This window comes from Hemitrygon akajei, chromosome 11, assembly GCF_048418815.1.
Source record: "Hemitrygon akajei chromosome 11, sHemAka1.3, whole genome shotgun sequence".
NCBI classification, from domain to species: Eukaryota; Metazoa; Chordata; class Chondrichthyes; order Myliobatiformes; family Dasyatidae; genus Hemitrygon; species Hemitrygon akajei.
The window spans coordinates 169,858,857-169,879,308 of record NC_133134.1 but is presented as its reverse complement, the minus strand read 5'-3'; the positions used below and the strand labels follow the sequence as shown (position 1 = coordinate 169,879,308).

Genomic DNA, 20,452 nt, shown 5'->3' with positions numbered 1-20,452 from the left:
ACTCACTCCAGCTGAAGCCACCTCAACCCGACTCCGGGCTGGGTGGGCGATTTTGCCCCTTAGAGAGACTCTTATTTTACATTTATTTTACTCAGTTATTACATTGAGACGCGTGCACGTCGCCGGGAGGCGCGCGGTTCCGCGCGTCCCCGCGGCCGGAGTGCCCGGGGTGCTGTGGGTGGGGGGGAGGCGGGGATGCGGCGAGCTGGAGCCGGGCTCTGGTGGTCATGAAGCGGCAGAACGTGCGGACTCTCTCCCTCATCCTTTGCATGTTCACCTACCTGCTGGTGGGCGCCGCCGTCTTCGACGCGCTCGAGTCCGACTTCGAGACCTCCCGCAAGCGGCTGCTGAACTCCAAGCGCATGGAACTGAAGAGCAAGTACGGCATGAGTGAGGAGGATTACAAGGAACTGGAATGGGTAGTTCTGCAAAGCGAGCCGCACCGCGCCGGACACCAGTGGAAATTCGCTGGGTCCTTCTACTTTGCCATCACCGTGATCACCACCATAGGTAAGAGGGCAGGGAGGAGAGGGATGGGGAGGGAGTGGGGGGGGGGGTGAAGACAGGCCACAGCTGGGGATACCCCGCCACATGCAGTAAAGTTTTCTTTAAAAATGTCCTTAAAGAAAGTCTAGTTGCTGTGCTCTGTAGTTGGAACGATTGCGATCGATTGACATAATTAGTAGCCACTACCTCTACATTCCTTCAGTCTAATGTAATTAATCTCTGGTGCAGTTGATTGATTTATTCCCCACGTTCTGATTGACACTAATGGCCCGTTATTTCCCCCGCAGTTGCCCGCCCTCTCTCCGTAACGGGTTGGTCAGTGGTGCTGCTGTGAAAGGGAGAGTTCTTGGGGCGCCCGCTGTCCTGGTGTTCCCCATGCCCTGTAGTCCCCTCACCCCAGGGCGGTGAGCGATGAGTGACGGTGTACCAGCGCAAATCAAAGAAGGGCTCTCGGCTGTCCGCAGTGGATGAGAGCCCGGCCCACGCCTCTGAAAGTTCTCGCTACTCGGCGAGGGTTGTGCCCTGAACTCGCACTGAGACAAAGGTTGGGGTGAAGGTGGGGAGAAGATTTTCCTTCCGACCCTTCGGGTTAATCGAACTTAATCAAACTTCTTCAGTCAAGTTTAGTCGCGGGTTGGATGAGTGAATTCGACAGGACTGGGGTAACCCGAGAGGGGGACTCTGCGAGTACATAGGGATCCCACAGCAGATACACATACCCCTTGGAGTCTGTTCACTGCTGATGACCACAACTCGTGTCAACCAGGGCAGAACATCCAGGACTCTTCACCGGAGGGAGGAGGGGCCAGGTAACTATGGGACATAACAGAATGTGGGGAAAGAATTAAACCGCTCGGCTATCGAGTGGACAGGGGATGATTACCACCGGCCTGTAGGCTTGACTATTACTGAGGACTGATTACTTGACACTGTAGAGTGAATTACATTAGAGCAGAGGATTAATAACAGCACACTGTAGAATTAATTACAACACTATTTACAACTAGCTGGGACTAATTACACGGGGGTGATTGCATCATAAAATCAGGGCAATGTTTCAGCACGGGAGGCCATTTGGCCCTTCGTATCTGTGCTAGTTGAAACTGAGCTCCTCAGCTGAGAACCAGTTTGTAGCTCATCCCTGACAACGTCTGAGTGAAAAGTATTCCCTTGTCTCTTGATCTTTCTAATTAGTTTCACTCTATACCCCTGACGTGATGAGAAACAAGTCCAAACTCTTTACTCTGACTCGGGACCTCATCAGTTTAGTCCAAGTTCAAGTTTAACTTCTTTGCCATTCAACCCTACACATGTATACTGTCAAATGAAACAACATTCCTCCGGACCAAGGTGCAAAACATAGTATATGTAACTCACACGCAACACATAAAGTAATATTACCAAAAATAAATTTTAAAATAGTAAGGTGCATTTACGTTACAAGTTAAAAAGTAAACAGTATAATGCTTCATATGTGGTGAGATGTGGGTGAGGTAGGGCATTCAGTAGTCTCACGGCCTGGGGGAAGAAGCTGTTTCCCATCCTAACAGTTGTTGTCCTAATGCTGTGGTACCTCCTGCCTGATAGTAAGGGGCCAAAGAGATTGTTGGGTGGATGGGAGGGATCATTGACAATGCTAAGAGCCCTGTATACACAGTGCTCCTTGTAAGTGTGTCAGCTGGGTGGAAGGGAGACCTCATTGACCCTCTCAGCATTCCTCACAATCCTTTGTAGGGTCTTGCAGTCAGATGCCTTCCAACTCCCGTTATCAGATGATATAAACCAAAGTAAAATGTTCTACCTCTCTCCACCGGTCCAGCATGATTCTCACCCTACCCAGCCTTCCTCCACAGCTGCAATTTTCCAGTCCTGCTGATACTCTCCCAACTCTCTGCTGCACCTCTGTAGTCACTTAGGTGGTGTGGGCCAGAACTGTACCCAGTGATCAAGCTGTGGTCTTATTAGTGTTATCTACAGTTCCAGCCTAACTATAGGTCAGAAAGTATCAGCAGAACTGAGAAACAAAGTCAGCATTTCAGGTCTATGTCTTTGCAGAACCGATGAAAGGTCTTTGGCTGCTTCACTCACCACAGATGCTGCTTGACCTGCTGAGTGTTTCCAGTATCTTCTGGCTTTATTTCAGATTTTCAGCATCTGCAGTTTCTTTCATTTTTATTTACTGTGTTATGGAGGAGCTGTCACTGTACCTTCCTGGTTGAACCTGAAACACTGCACCAAGCCTCTGTGATGTGGACAAGGGAGACACATTTCAGATGGAATTTAACACAGACAAGCATGCAGCACACTCCAAATGCTGGAGGAACTTGAAACACCAACTGTACTCTTTTCTTAGACGCTGCCTGGCCTGCTGAGTTCCTCCAGCATTTTGCATGTGTTGCTCGGATTTCCAGCATCTGCAGATTTTCTCTTGTTTGTGATCAGACAAGAGTGTGGTGTATTCAGAAAGAATTGAGTGAGATAAGATCTCATCAAAGCTCAATGGTCTGGATGCAGGGAGAACATTTCCTCCAGTTGAGGAGGCAGGTACTAGGACCTCAGGTTCAGAATGAGGGTTGAGCTGTGTAGAGTTGAAATATTTCTTGATTGCATCAAGATTGGGGATTGGGGGCATATGGACACTGAGGAAGACTGTCAAAGCTTGAAGCAGGATTTGGACCAGCTTGGAAATGGGCGAAAAAATAGCAGGTAGCAATTAATGCAGACAAGTGTGAGGCATTGCCGTTCGGCAGAATAAATCAGGGTAGGACTTACACACTGAATAGTCGGGCTTTAAGGAGTGCAGTAGAGCAGAGGGTCTGGGAATACAAATCAATAAATCCTTGAAATTGGCATCACAGGTAGACAGGGTCATAAAGAGAGCTTTTGGCATATTTACCTTCATAAATCAGGCCATTGAATACAGGAGTTGGGAAGTTGAAGTTGTATAAGACACTGGTGAGGCCTAATTTGGAGTATTGCGTTCGGTTCTGGTCACCTACCTATAGGAAAGATATTGATAATTTTGTAAGAGTATAGAGAAAAGTAACAAGGATTTGAGGAGGTGAGTTGTAGAGAAAGGTTGAATAGGTTAGGACTTTATTGATATGAGCAATGGAGAATGATAGAAGTACACAGGGTGAATGTTTGCAGGCTTTTTCTACTCTGGTCAGACAATACCAGAACTAGAGGTCTTTGGTTCAGGGTGAAAGGTAAAATATTTAAAGGGAACACCTTCACTCAGAGGGTGCTGCGAGTGCAGAACGAGCTGCCAGTCGAAGAGGTGGATGTGGGTTTAATTACAGCATGTGATGCAATCAGGCAGAATTCTCTTCCCTGTACATTTATAGAAATTTGCAAGAGACTCCGGTGACATACCAAATCTCCCCAAACTCCTAGAGCTGCTAAATAGATAGATAGATAGATAGATAGATAGGTAGATAGATAGATAGATAGATACTTTATTCATCCCCATGGGGAAATTCAACTTTTTTCCAATGTCCCATACACTTGTTGTAGCAAAACTAATTACATACAATACTTAACTCAGTAAAAAATATGATATGCATCTACATCACTATCTCAAAAAGCATTAATAATAGCTTTTAAAAAGTTCTTAAGTCCTGGCGGTAGAATTGTAAAGCCTAATGGCATTGGGGCATTGCGGCTGTGGCAAACGGCTGATGGGTACTTTGGTGACAGTTGAACTGTTACAGGTTCACTGGTCCTTAGGACTTTGCACCTTGCTTTTAAATTTAATCTTAATGTGCAAGAGCACAAAATGAAATTTATAGTTGATACAAAAGTTGGCTGAATGGTTATAAGTGAAGAGCAAAGTTTTAGACTGCAGAAAGAAATCGATGGTTATCAGGCAGGGGGGTTAAGTTAATCAGAATCAGGGGTTCTACAGATTCAAAACCAGGATTCATTTCATCGCACCAACAGATTAAAAATGCCATAAAACGTAAGGAAATAGGAGAAGGATTAGGCCACTCAATCTTTCAAACTTGCCCTGCCATCTGATTGTGAAATGGTAAGGAAGAAATTATATCATAGAGTCATAGAATGCTACAGCACAGAAGGAGGCCCTTCAGCCCATCTAGTCCATGCCAAACTGTTATTCTGTCTAGCTCTATTGATCTGCACCCCTCCCATCCATGTACCTATCCAAACCTCTCTTAATGGTTGAAATCGAACTCACATCTACCACTTCCACTGACAACTCATTCCCACACTCTCAGCGCCCTCTGAGTGAGAAAACTTTCCCCTCAGCTTCGCCTTAAACATTTCACCTTTCACCCTTAACCAATGACATCTAGTTCTAGTCTCACCCAACCTCAGTGGAAAAAGCCTTCTTGCATTTAATCTATGTATACACCTCATTATTTTGTATATCTCTACTAAATTGCCCCTCATTCTCCCACACTCCAGGGAATAAAGTCTTAACCTATTCAACCTTTCCCAATAACACATTTCCTCAACACCTGGCCTCATCCTTCTAAGTTTTCTCTGCACTCTTACATTCTTAACGAGATCTTGGATATTTTATGCTATGAGAATAAAGCCAATTTTGACATTAAGTTCACCATCACACTGGATGGTGAATTAGTCCAGCTTCTGAAACTAATTTCATCAAATCACGAGGCTTGAGTATGTCAGAATATGGCATTGTTTGCATTTGAACACAGGCTTAGCCATGAGATGAAAATCACCAAACCATGACATAAATAAACTCAAAAACGGATGTTCAAGGTGATGAAAATCTATCTCATTGAAACCTATTGAAAGGCCTAGATAGAGTGGACATGGAGAGGATGTTACCTACAGTGGGAGAGTCTAGGAACAGAGGGCACAGCCTCAAATAGAAGGATCTCCCTTTAGTACAGAGATGAGGAGGAAATTCTTCAGCCATAAAGTGATGAATCTGTGGAATTCCATGCCACAGTTGGCTGTGGAGGCCAAGTCTTTGGGTATATTTAAAGTGGAGGTTGATAGGTTCTTGATTAGTCAGGGCATCAAATGTCACTGGGAGAAGGCAGGAGAATGGGGTTGAGAGGGATAATAAATCAGCCATGATGGACTGGCAGAGCAGATTTGATAGGCTGAGTGGCCTCATTCTGCAGCTCCCATGTCATATGGACTTAAAGAGTGAAATTGCTGGAAACACTCAGCAGGTCAGGTAGCAGCAGTAGAAAGAGAAACAGTTAACATTTCATAGAGTCACACAGAAACAAGCCCTTCAGCCTATCTAGTCCATACCAGATGTTCCATTTTAATGGTCTTCATAAACTAGATTATTGAGTACAGGAGTTAGGATATTAAATTTATATAAAATGCTAGTGTGGACAAATTTGAGGTGTTGTGTGCAGTTCTGGGCACCTACCGACAGGAAAGATGTCAATAAGATTGAAAGAGCATAGAGAAAATTTACAGGGATATTGCCAAGACTTGAGGACCACCAAAGAGACCATGGTCTACAGTACATCAAAATCTATCGGTTAGCTCCAACATATTAGACATCCCACAGGCAGTCTCTCACCATTCCGTCATGAATTATTATTCCTCTGAACCCCATTCTCCTGCCTTCTCTCCGTAACCTTTAATGCCCTGACTAATCAAAAACCTAACAACCTCTGTATTAAATATGCCCAATGACTCAGCCTCCACAGCTGTCTGTGGCAATGAATTCCAGATTCATCACCCTCTTGCCAAAGACATTCCTCTTCATCTTTGTTCTAAATGGACGTCTCTCTACCCTGTGATTATGCCCTCTAGTCCTGGACAAGATATTCATTTCACTGGATTCCAGGGTTAATGACACCAGAAAGAGCTTAATTACATCAACCAGGGTATTATACGATCAAAATGTGAAAATAGTTACATCATTTTGTGGTTCCCACTATAACAGACAAGGGAGGAATGAGTTAATTAAATCAGACTGAGAGATTAATTGTATCAATTGAGATGTTAAACACATCAGATCATAGGATTAATTACATCAAACTGTGAGATTAACATTATCATACTGCTGGATTAATTATATTCAATTGTGTGTATAATTGTGTGTACAATATTGATTAATTACAACAGATTAGAGGAATAATTACATTAGATTTCTGGATTAATTATGTCATTTTGTGGGATTACACATCATTAAACCATAAGATTATTTATTTAATATTTATTTTATTTTATTTAGAGGTATAGGCCCTTCTTGGCCCACCGAGTTGTGCCTCCAAACAATCCACCTACTTAACCCCGGCCTAATCACTGGACAATTTATAATTTAGAGTGTGGAACGAGCTACCAGCACAAGTGGTGGATGTGGATTTGGTGTCAATGTTTAAGAGAAATTTGGATGGGTACATGGATGGAAGGAGTATGGAGGGCTGTGGTCCAGATGCAGGCCAGTGGGAAGAGGCTGATCAATGGTTCTGCATGGACTAGATGGGCCTGTTTCTGTGCTGTAGTATTTGATGGCTCTATGACCAATTAACCCACAAATCAGTATGTCTTTGGAATGTTGGAGGAAACCCGCCCAGTCACAGGGAGAATGGTGCCATAATTGACTCTGAACTCTAACGCCCTAAGCTGTAGTAGTGTTGCACTAGTCACTATGCTGCCGTGGCAACACAGAGATACTTCTATCAGGTTATGGTGTTAGAACGCCAGACTGTGGTACTTCATTGTGCAAAGCAGTACTGTTAATTACACCAATCTGTGGGAATAATTACATCAGACGGCAGTACTAATTCCCACAAACTGAGCCATTGTTATGTCACACTGTGCCATTAATTTCACTGTTCTGTGTTATTAACTACATCAGAATCTGGTGTTACTACGCCAAACTGTGGTGTTAATTACACCGAACTGTGGGAATTATAACTCCAGACTGTGGTATTAAATGCCCTGGATTATGGATTAATTAGACCATCATTGGGATTAATGAGACAAAACATTGGGATTAATTGTGTTGGGATGTGAGATTAAACAATATCATCACCACGATCATCATTATGTGCCGTGTTGTATGACGTGGGTGATCGTGGTCTATGATCATGACTGTTCTTGGCAAATTTTTGTACAGAAGTGGTTTGCCATTGGCTTCTTCTGAACAGTGTCTTTACAAGACGGGTGACCCCAGCCATTATCAATTCCCTTCAGAGATTGTCTGCCTGGCATCTGTGGTCGCATAACCAGGACTTGTGATCTGCACCAGAAGCTCATACGACCATCCACCACCTGCTCCCATGGCTTCATGTGACCCTGATCAGGGGCTAAGCAGATGCTACACCTTGCCCAGGGTGACCTTCAGGCTAGCGGGGCAGGGGTGGGGGGAGGGCGGAAAGAGCCTTGTTCATCCTTTGGTAGAGATATATCTCCAACCCACCACCCAGTTAAATACATTTGATAATTGAATTCAATACACCAATATTGTGTTAATTACAGAAGATTGTGGGATTAATTACATTAATTTGTTGGATAGTTCAGGATCCTAGAAGTATTGGATCTCCTGTACTTTCCCCCGATGAGGGTAAAAACAGAAAAACTGAGAAGAGGACGGTGAAGGTCCTTAGTGATGGAAGCTACTTTCCCGAGACACTTTTCTTTGAAGATGGCCTCCATGCTGGGGAGGGTTCTCCCTGTGGAGGAGCTGGCTGGGCCTACAACTCCTTTTTCCCAGTACTGTGAATTGGAGCCTCCACAGATGGGAGTAGGCAGGGTAAAACAGACTAGTGTGCATTTCTGTGCTGTTATGCTCTGTGACTCTATGACTTTCAGAATATTATCTGACTTGCACTACTTATGAAGAGATATCAGGATAAACAGCCAAGTGCTAACCCGTTAGACAGTCCGGAATTCTGAGGGTTATTCGGGAATAGTCAGCGTGGCTTTGTGCGGCAGCAAGCCACTGGTTTCTGGTTCAGAAAGTTCAAGCACTTGGGATTCTTGGTGAGCTGGTTAATTGGATGTAAAGGTGGTTTGGTCAATGGAGCGGAGGATAGTGGTGGACGGTTGTTTCTCTGTGACAAGTAGCGTAGGGCAGGGGTAAGTACTGGGATCCTTGATGCTTGAGTTATACAATAATGAATTGAACGTGGATGCGGGGGGCATGAGTAGCAAGTCTGTGGTTGTATTGTGGATACAAGGGATATTACCTAAGGCTATAATGGGATATAGATCAGATGGACAATTAGACAGAAGGTTTGCAGTTGGAAGTTAATCCATTTATGAGGTGATAGGGAAATACAGCAGGCATACAGGCTCTTCAGTCCAGTAATTCCATGCTGACCTCAGTGCCCAACCAGCTAATTCCAATTTCATGTGTTCGGTCCATATCCCTCCAAGCCCTTCCCCTCCATGTATCTGTCCAAATGCTTCATAAGTGCTACTGTTATACCCACCTCAACCACTTCTGGCAGCTCATTCCATATACTCACCACCTCTGAATGAAAGGGTTTCTCCTCGGACACCAATTAAATCTTTCCACTCCCACCCTAAATCCATGCCCTGTAGTTTTGGACTCCCCGATCCTGGGGAAAAGACTGTTACCACCCATCTTATCTCTGCCTCCTATAAGTCTAAACATTTTGATAAGGTCAGCCCTCATTCACCTATGTTCCAAGGACCTAGCTTGACCAACCTCTCCCTATAGTTTGGGCCTCTGTGATGTATTTTGGGAGTTGAAGTAGGGACGGGACATATACTATGAAAGGTAATGCTGATGTACAGAGGAACACTGTTTCCTCTAAGGTGTGCAAGCGCTCAGCCACACGGTAACTGAAAAGCTCACATGTGCTCAGCCTTTGTTGCCATGCAGTTGGAATTTTCTTTTATAAAATGCTAATATAATTTTGAAATCTATGTTAATATAATTGTGAAGTACCCTATAATTAATTATGTGTTAAGGAATATAATCCATAAATTTTCTAAACAATGAATGTACCATAACCTTTACTTTAAAACATTTTAGACCTTCAATGTGTTTACATTGTCAGTATTTCAAGTTACAGTACTGTTACAAATTGTAACAATAAACACAGAAAGGAAGTTGGTAATGAATCACTGGCCCACTTAGTGCCGACGCCATCTAGTCAAAACATTTTATTTTTGCCATTGTGCCTGTCAGTTCTTTTGTCTGGCTGACGTAGTTTATTTCTTCTGTGGGTTGAGGTTTGCATTTGTTTGGTGTGCATATTACAAAAATTCTCTACGCAAAGCGATGGTTGGTCTGCGCAGCTATAAAAGAAAATTAGAGGGAACGTTGCAGAGAGACACTGGGGTTCCAGTCCCCTGCTCCCTCAATGTAGCAATACAGGTGATGTAAAGGGAATATGGCATGGATCAGGACATAGACATGGATTGTCACCATTTCTTTCCCATCTTACACCGTCAAGGACTTATATACAGAAAGGTGCTGTTTGTCCCACTCCCAACAGGGAGGAGGCTACAGGGCATCCATGCCAGGGCCACCAGACTCAAAAACAGTTACCTTCTCCAAGCTGGAAGGCTGTTGAACACATCCAAACATTATTATTTTGTTTTTTATCTTATTGTGTTTTTTTGTGCTGCAACAGATCTGGACTAACACTTATTTCATTCTCCTTTATACTTCCGTGTACAGTAGACAATCTTGAATCTGGAATCCTGAGTCTTGAATGAAAAACATGAGGGGGCAGGATTAAGGTGAAAGGAGGGGTTTTAAATCTGAGGGGTAAATGTTTTACATCATCAAGATTTGTTAATACCTCGAGCTCACTGCCAGAGGAGGTAGTGGAATCAGCTACAGTCTTGATGTTTAAGAGGCATTTAGAGAGGCAATGAGTAGAAGAATTTGGACATTGCATGGGGAAATGGGATAGGTGTAGATGGACAGAATGGTCAACATGATCATGGGTGGCTAAAGGATCTGTTTCTGTGCTGTACCACTCTGTGATTCTGTGACTCTCAGACATTCAACATTCTGCACCTGTCTCTTCTGGACAAGTGAGAGGTGAACTTGTTAAAAGATACCATATAATTAGAGAGCTCAGCAAGATGGGCAGAGAGCAGATATTGGTTGAGGTGCTAAAGTCTCGCACGCACACACACACACAGTATATAGTTAGGTTGTCTAAGCCTTTTGCACAGTACTGCAGTAATGTATTGCACGGTACTGCTGCCACAAAACAAAACAGATTTCATGACATATGTGAGTGATGATAAACCTGATTCTGATATGGATCTCTGTTGTGGACTGAGAGTGGGAAGGGGGCAGGGAGAGTGGGAATTATGGTTGGGAAAAGGAGAAGGAAGTGGGAAGCACAAGAGAGACATTCTGTAATGATCAATAAACTAATTGTTTGTTATCAAATGACTTGCCTGGCGACTCAGGGCTGGTAAGTCTGCACCCCACCCCCTGGACCCTGTCACTCCTTCTCTGCCACCTATCACACACCCATCCTGCCAGCCTCCACCCTCGCCATTCCCAGCCTCCTTTGTTCCAGCCAGATTTCCAAACCTGCTCTCTGCTGCGCGTTGTCAAGTACAGGCTGTGGAAGAGTCTTGGGCACCCTAGCTATATACGTATATGTGCATAAGACTTTTGCACAGTACTATAGAAACAGTAAAAGTCTCAAAATTTAGTACAACGATCGGAGGAGAAATACCTTTACTCAGGGGGTGGTGAACCTTTGGAAATTTCTATCCCAAAGGGTTTGGAGTACTATTGTGAAAACCAAGATCAATAGATATCTGTATGCTTGAGGAATGGGTCAGTACAGGGAAATGGTGCTGAGGGAGAAGATCAGAAAAAATCTTGAACAGTGGAGTTACAAAGGAGACCATTCAGCCCATCATGTCCATACTAGTCAAGTAAGAGAACCCTGCCTTGTCCCACCCTGGTTTGTAGCACGGCAGGTTTTGGAACTTCGAGTCAAAGTCAAGTTTGGGCAGCACAATAACATAGTGGTTAGGATAACGCGATTACAGCGTCTGTGATCTGGGTTCAATTCCACCACAGTCTGCAAAGAATTTACACATTCTTCACATGAACATATGAGTTTCCTCCAGTTTCCACCTACATCTCAAAGACATATGGGTTAGAAGTTAATTGGTCACATGGGCATAATTGGGCAACGCAACTTGTTGGGAAAGAAAGACCTATTGCCGTGCTGTATCTCTAAATAAAAAGCACAGAAGTTTATTGTCGTCTGCACGGTTACACATATGCACTGGTGGAATGAAAAACATACTTGCAGCAGCATCACAGGCACAGAGCGGCATTCCCAAGGACAACATAAATGTACATTATACGTGATTTTTGCAAGAGACAACACTATTAGAACATTTTAAAAGTCTAGTTGTAATGGAAAGAGATCACAGTGTTGCTATAAAGTAGTAATCAAGGTTGTGATGGTTGGTTCAAGAAACAAATGATTGAAGGGAAATAACTACACACACAAAATGTTGGAGGAACTCAGGAGGCCAGGCAGCATCTATAGAAAAGAGTACGGTCCATGTCTCAGGCCAAAACATCGACTGTTTACTCATGCTGTAGATGCTGCCTGGCTTCCTGAGTTCCTCCAGCATTTTGTGCCTGTTGCTTGGATTTCAAGCATCTGCAGATTTTCTCTTGTTTGTGAAGGGAAGTAGCTGTTCTCTTCCTGAACCTCATGATGTGGGAGTTCAGGCTCCTGTACCTCCTGCCCAATGGTAGCTGCACAAAGATGGCATGGGCCGAATGGTGGGGATCTTTGATGATGGATGTTGCCTTCTTAAAGTAGTACCTCCTCCAGATACTGCCGATAGTGAGGAGGAATGTGGCCGAGATGTATGCATCTTCATGTGATGAGGATTTATGTTCCACCAATCTTTCAGGAGGTGAGTTCCAGATTTCCACCGCCCTCACTTACCTCATTTTCCTCTTTACCTTCTACTTTATGTCCCTGCTTCCTGATTTATTACCCTTCTCCTAGACAAAATAGGTCTTTCCTCTCAGCTCTGTCTGGGCTCTCCCAAATCTACCCTTCAGTTAAATCTACCTTCAGCCAGCCACAGAACCTGCATAGGTATTCTGATTAGTTGGGCAGATAGGTGGCAAATGCAGTTTAATCCAGAGATGTATGGGATCTCGATGCTCCTGCAATCCAAAGTACTTTGGAGGTTGAGAATGAGGCATAAAACTTACTGCTTATGATTGTTTTAGATTGCAAAGAAGAGGAGGGAAGAAGAAGTGTGGCGAAAGAGGTCAAGAAAAGAGGAAGGCTGAAAAGTAGAGTGGTCTTCTCCTGTCAGACCACAGATAACAGAAAATTCTGTCTATAACAGTGAACCAATAAGATAGACTAGTAGTATGACACCCACCACTGAATGCAAGAGGTTTCCTTAAAAATAAGGTGGCAACTGTAGCTACTGGAAAGCATACTGAATAATTACAGGTACCTTATGTGAATAAATAAAAATAAAAACAAGCATAAGGAAGTTAATACTACAAGAAAAATTACAGTTCTACACCCCAATCCAAAAGTAAGATGTCATAATGCTCTGGATATACCAGATTATAACAAGACATAGCGCCCAGGCCATGAGACTACTGATTTCCCCACCACCATCCAGGTCTCATCACTTAGGAAGCACCAGAAACATTACACTGATTACTTTTTGATGTGTTGTAAGCACACCTTATGCTAAACATCAATCTTCTGGAATATATTTTATTAATTGTTCTTTATTTGTGATGATATTACATTGTGTTATGTGTTTGAGTTACATGCACTGTGCTGTGCACATTGGTTCATTTGCTGGTATGCATTTGTATAGTTAAATGACAATAAACTTGAACTTGACAATAAATTGGAGTGGGAAGGTAGTTACGGAAAGATCTTGAGAGGTACATCGAGCTATTAAGTGGGTGGGGGAGACAGCATTAATGTTTCAGATTAATGAGTATTAATTAGGACTGGCCAGTTTTGAAAAGCATTAAGTTAGATAAGTCACCGGGCCGGATGGGATATGCCCCAGGCTACTGGGGGAAGCGAGGGAGCAGATTGCTGAGCCTCTTGCGATGATCTTTGCGTCACCAATAGGGACGGGAGAAGCATCGGAGGATTGGAGGGTTGCAGATTTTGTTCCCTTGTTCAAGAAAGGGAGTAAAGATAACCCAGGCAATTATAGACCAGTGAGTCTGACTTCAGTAGTGGCCAAGTTGTTGGAGAAGATCCTGAGAGGCAGGATTATGAGCATTTGGAGAGACATAACCTGACTAAGGATAGTCAGCATGGCTTTGTCAAGGGCAGGTCACACCTTATGAGCCTGATTGAATTTTTTGAGAATGTCACTAAACACATTGATGAAGGTAGAGCAGTAGATGTAGTGTATATGGATTTCAGCAAGGCATTTGATAAGGTTCCCCATGCAAGGCTTATTGAGAAAGTAAGGAAGCATTGGATCCAAGGAGATCCTCTGTGGATCCAGAATTGTCTTGCCCACATAAGGCAAAAGGTGGTTGTAGATGGTTCGTATTCTACATGAAGGTCGGTGACCAGTGACGTTCCACAGGGATCTGTTCTGGGACCCTTCCTCTTTGTGATTTTTATAAATGACCTGGATGAGGAAGTAGAAGGGTGGGTTAGTAAGTTTGACGATGACACAAAGGATGGCGGTGTTGTGGATAGTCTGGAGTATTGTCAGAGGTTACAGCGGGACATCGATAGGATGCAGAACTAGGCAGAGAAGTGGCAGATGGAGTTCAACCCAGATAAGTGTGAAGTAGTTCATTTTGATAGGTCCAATTTGAAGACAGAATATAATATAAATAGTAAGACTCTTGGCAATGTGAAGGATCTGGGAGACCTTGGGGTCCGTGTCCATCGAACACTCTAAACTGCTGCGCAGGTTTACAGTGTTGTTAAGGAGGTGTGTGTATAGTGTGTGGGCATTCATAACCGTGGGATTGAGTTCAAGAACCGTGAGTAATTTACAACTATATAAGACCTTGGTCAGACCCCACTTGGAGTACTGTGTCCATTTCAGGTTACCTCACTACAAGAGGGATGTGGATACTATAGAGAGGGTGCAGAGGAGATTTACAAGGATGTTGCCTGGATTGGAGGGCATACCTTATGAGAATAGGTTGAGGGAATTTGGCCTTGTCTCCTTGGAGCAACGGAGGATGAGAGGTGACCTGATTGAAGTGTATAAGATGATGAGAGGCATTGACCATTTGGATAGCCAGAGGCTTTTTCCCAAGGCTGAAATGGCTAACATGAGGGGGCATAGTTTTAAGGTGCTTGGAAATAGGTACCGAGGGGATGTCAGGGGTAAGTTTTTCACACAGAGAGAGGTGGGTGCATGGAATGCGGGGCTGGTGACGATGGTGGAAGCGGATCGAATAGGGTTTTTTAAGAACCTCTGAGATAGTACCTGGAGCTTAGAAAAATAGAGAGCTATGCACTAGGGAAATTTCAGGCAGTTTCTGGGCTAGGTTACGTGGTTGGCACAAATTGTGGGCCGAAGGGCCTGTGATGCGCTATAGATTTCTATGTTCTATGTTAAAGCACATAAAATTATTGTAATAAATACGTTTGGTTAGACCTGACTAGGAGATTAATTACACAAAATAAGGGGATTAACAACAAAAAATTCCTACAGGAAGGATGCCAATAAGATGGAGGGTTATGGGCTGAGTGCAGGCCGGTGGGACTAGGTGAGAGTAAGCGTTCGGCACGGACTAGAAGGGCCGAGATGGCCTGTTTCCGTGCTGTAATTGTTCTATGGTTTATATGGTTATTGAAAGAATGCAGAGAAAATTTACAAGGATGTTACCTGATCTTGAGGACCTGAATTATAGGGAAAGGTTGGATAGGTTAGGGTTTTTTTATCTGGTACATAGTAGAATGAGGGGAGATTTGATGCAGGTATACAAAATTATGAGGGGTATAAATAGGTAAATACAATTGCCCTTTTCCACTGAGGTTGGGTGAGATGAGAACTAGAGGTCATGGGTTAAGGGTGAAAGATGAAACGTTCAAAGGGAACATGAGGGAGAACGTCTTCACTCATAGTGTTGTGCAAGTGTGGGATGAGCTGTCGTCTAAGTGCAGGTCGATATGACTAGGCAGATTAATAGTTTGGCACGGACTAGATAGGCTGAGGAGCCTGTTTCTGTGCTGTAGTATTCGATGACTTTATGAATCTATATGTAGAATTAATTATCTCAGGCTGTGGGATTATTTGCGTAAAACTGGGGGATTAATTCCATCTGAGAATGTTCTCATTTATGTCAAACTGGGGGATTAATTCCATTTGAGGCTGGCTTTATTTACATCAAACTGTGGGATTAATTACATCAGGCTATGTGATTAAAAAGTCAGGCAAGAGTGAATAGTTTGTACCTCTTCTCTCCAGAAGCAAGACACTGTTCTTGCCCAATGAGTGTCCATATGAATTTTGTGGGATATTATAGATAATGTCTGAGGAAAAATAGCGTGAATGCAGAAAATCTGAAAAAATATTTTTTAAAATACTTACACAGCTACAGTAGCAGTCGACACACTCAGTGGCCACTTTATTAGGTACATCTCTAGACCTGCTCATTAATGCAAATATCTAATCAGCCAATCATGTGGCAGCCACTCAATGCATAAAAGCATGCAGACGTGGTCAAGAGGCTCAGTTGTTGTTCAGACCAAACATCAGAATGGGGAAGAAATGTGATCCAAGTGACTTTGACTGTGGAATGATTGTTGGTGCCAGACGGGGTGGTTTGAGTATCTCAGAAGCTGCTGATCTCCTGGGATTTTCATGCACAACAGTCTCTAGAGTTTATAGAAAATGGTTGCAAATGCCTTGTTAATGAGAGAAGCTGGAGGAGAATGGCCAGACTGAGGTTCAACCATGTGTTACAGAGTGCTGTGAGAGGAGCACCTCTGAACGCACAGCATGTGGAACCTTGAAGTGGCTGGGCTACAGCAGCAGAAGACCATGAACATACACCTGGTGGCCACTTGATCAGGAGGTACCTAATAAAGTGGCCACTGAATGCATGTGTCTCCATGGAGTGGACTAAAACTATTTAGCATTAAGACCAGGTTCTGAGCATTAAGTCCAACATGCTTTTCAGGAATATTTCTTTCACTGCAAGTTGGAGAGATTGGATGATTCAGGCCCTTACTACTTTATGTTGTGAAAAATTAATGAGAGACCATTGAGTCATAAAGTCACAGAATCATAGACTACAGAAATAGGCGGTTCAGCTCATCTAGTCTGTATTATGACTGTTATGCTGCCAAGAACCATTGACAGGAACCTGGACCATAGTGCCCCATACCCCTCCCGTCCATGTATCTATCCAAATTTCTCTTAAATGTTGAAATTGAACCTGTATCCACCACTGGCAGCTTGTCCCACACTCTCACAACCCTCTGAGTGAAGAAGCTCCCCCTCATGTTCCCCTTAAATATTTCATCTTTCACACTTAACCCATGACCTCTTGTTCTAGTCTCACCCAGCCTCAGTGGAAAAAGCCTGCCTGCATTTACCCTATCTATACCCCTCATAAATTTGTATACCTTTATCAATTCTACCCTCAATTTCCTACACTCCAAGGAATGAAGTCCTAACTTATTTAATCTTTCCCTATAACTCAGGTCCTCTAGTCCCAGCAACATACTCTGCACACCTTCAAACTTATTGATATCTTTTCTGCACATAATACTTCAATTTAGGCCTCACCGAAATCTTACGGAACAGAGGGCATAAATTCAAGATGAAAGTTTAATGGGAACGTGAGGGGTGACATTTTTAAGATGGTAGAGCTACCAGAGAAAGCAGTTCAGGTACAATAACAAATTTCCAAAGGTAGTTGGACGTGTACATGGACAGGAAAGGTTAAGGATCTGGGCAAAATGTAGGCTAATGGAACCATCTCAGATGGGCAACTTGATTGGCATGTCGAAGTCAAAGTCAAGTTGACTGTCACCTGCACAAGTCCATGTCTGCACAGGTGCAATGGGAAACTTACCTGCAGCAGACTCACAGGTGCGGCTCATCAGGTAAGCAGCACTCACAGGATGGTAGGTCTGAGAAGAGGTGTGACCCGGATGGTGGGGATCTTTGATGACAAATGCTGCCATCTTGAGTACGCACCTCCTGTAGATACCACTGACGGTGGAGGGACATGATGTACTGGACTCTCTGCAGCTTTTTGAAGTCCTGCACATTTGGACCAGTTGGTCTGAAGGGTCTCGTTCTTTGCTGCTTGCCTCTGTGACTCTAAGATTCAGTAAGGCAAATGTATTCTGAGAAGGAAAGGTAGGGTCAATGCTGGGAATGGACACAGTCCACAGGAGTAAATATTCAAAGAGGGGGCTGGATCATTGAATCAGTCCTACGAGGTGTGGTGCTCAGTCATTGAGAATGTACAAGAGTGAAATTGAGAGATGTTTTGAGAATGTGGGGACTGGACAGGATGAGACTTGGCACCCGAGCAGGAGCACAGATCGACGGGGATGGATGGTCTATTCCTGCCATTCCTACTGAGTAACCCACACAAAACCATAAAACCATAAGAGTATAAGATTTAGGAGCAGAATTAGGCCATCTGCTACTTCATCATGGCTGACCCAATTTTCCTCTCAGCCCCCATCTCCTGCCTTCTCCCTGCATCACTTCATGCCCTCGCCAATCAAGAATATCTCAACCTCTGCCTTAAATATACATAAAGGTCAGGCAGCATCTGTGGAGAGGAATAAACAGTCGATGTTTTGGGCTGAGATCCATCATCAGGACTGGAAAGGAAGGGGGCAGAAGCCAGAATAAGACGACAGGGGAAGTGAAAGGAGCACAAGCTGGAGGAGACTCCTTGTGTTACAACGAGGTCTCCCTCAGGGTGGGGAAGCAACACTTTATATTCCATCTGGCTCGCTACCAACCTGATGGCATGAATATCAATTTCTCATTTACCCCTCCCCACTTCCTCTGTTCCCCACTCTGGCCTGTTAGCCTGTCTCACCTACCTATCACCTCCCCTGGTACCCATCCTCCTCCTTTTCACTCTCCTCTTCTATCCGATTCCTTCCTCTCCAGCCCTTTACCTTTCCCACCCACGTGGCTTCACCTATCACCTTCCAGCTATCCTCTTTCCCTCCCCCCCCACCTTTTTATTCTGAAGTCTTCCCCCCTCCTTTCCAATCCTGAGAAGGGTCTCGGCCTGAAACGTTGACTGCTTATTCATTTTCATCGATGCCGCCTAACCTGCTGAGCTCCTCCTGCATTTTGTGTGTGCTGCAGGTGATAGGTGAGGCCAGATGGGTGGGGAGGGGTTTGAAGTGAGAGGCTGGGAGGTGATAGGTAGAAGAGGTAAAAGGCTGAAGAAGAAATCTGATGGGAGAGGAGAGTGGACCCTGGGAGAAAAGGAACCAGAGGAATGTTCTATTTCCTGTGTTGGTATTCTCATACATTGTCAAAGTGAAAGGTGCGAGATTGCCTGCTGCCAACATTTGTCATATTTCTCACCCCTCATTTGACTCATAGTTCTTTCATATCACTGGTAATTCAGAGCAGACGCCTTTAGGATGTAACCCGTCACCCTTTCACAATGCAGATACCTTTAGACCGTAAGTCCATTAGATATGGGAGCAGAATTAGGCCACTCGGCCCATCGAGTCTGCTCTATCATTTCATCATGGCCGATCCATTTTCTCTCTCAGCCATAATCTCCTGCCTTCCCCCCGAACCCCTTCATGCCCTGACCAATGAAGGATCTATCAACCGCTGTCTTAATCATTTGTAAACACTTGGCTTCCACAGCTGCCTGTGGCCATGAATTCCTTAGATTCACCACACTGGATAAAGAAATTCCTCCTCATCTCCGTTCTAAAAGGATGCCCCTCTATTCTGAGGCTGTGTTCTCAGTCTGAGCCTCTCCTACCAGAGGAAACATCTCGGGACCTTAGAGTTCGGAGTTCAATTCTAACATACCCTGCAAGGATCTGAACATCCTCTCTGTAGAGCGTAATGGTTTCCTCCGAGTGCTCTGGTTTCCTCCCACAGTCCAAAGAGATACCGATTGGTGGGATAATTGGTCATTGTGAATTGTTCTGCGATTAGGTCGGGTTAAATTGGAGGCTGCTGGGTGGCGTGGCTCAAAGGACTGGAAGGTCGAAATAAATAAATAAGTGAATTTATTGCCAATCAACCATACATGCATACTGCCAAATGAAACAACATTCCAGAAGAACATTGACAACAATGTTTACAGCTCAGGTCAAAGTCAATCCGGAGTTTACTGTCAGGTGCACAGGTGCATGTCTGCATTGGTGTAACGAAAAACTTACTTGCACAGCATCGCAAACACACAGCGTCAGAGAAACAGCTTTCACAAGAAAAACATAAATTATACACAATTTTCTACCCAAATTTTACAAGGCTGATCCAATTTTCCTCTCAGCCCCGATCTCCTGCCTTCTCCCCGTATCCCTTCATGCCCTGACCATCAACCTCTGCCTTAACTATACATAAAGACTTGGCCTCAACAGCTGCCTGTGGCAACGAATTCCACAGATTCACAACTCTCTGGCTAAAGCAATTCCTTCTCATCTCTGTCCTAAAGGATGCCCTGCTATTGTGAGACTGTGTCCTCTAGTGTTAGATTCTCCAAACATCCTCTCCACATCCACTCTATCAAGGCCTTTCACCATTCAATAGGTTTCAATGAGATCACTGCTTATTCTGCTGAATTCCAGTGAATACAGGCCCAGAGCCATCAAACATTCTTCATATGACAAGCTGTTCAATCCTGAAATCATTTTTGTGAACTTCCTTTGAACCCTCTCCAGTTTCAGTGTATCGTCTCTAAGATAAGTGGACCAAAATGGCTCACAATACTCTTAAGTGGGGCTTCGCCATTGCTTTAGAAAGTCTCAACATCACATCCTTGCTTTTGTGTTCTGGACCTCTTGAAATGAAT

The 20,452-nt window shown here is 44.0% G+C and overlaps 1 protein-coding gene across 1 annotated transcript in view; it reads left to right on the top strand.

Moving 5' to 3' along the window:
- The first annotated feature begins 224 nt into the window (after window positions 1-224).
- LOC140736391 (potassium channel subfamily K member 9-like) overlaps window positions 225-20,452 on the top strand; it is a 480,620-nt gene continuing 460,392 nt past the window's right edge. The window contains exon 1 of the mRNA XM_073062369.1: window positions 225-510. Within this exon, the coding sequence (XP_072918470.1) occupies window positions 228-510 (283 nt within the window). The 5' untranslated portion in view covers window positions 225-227. The remainder of the gene's footprint in view (window positions 511-20,452) is intronic.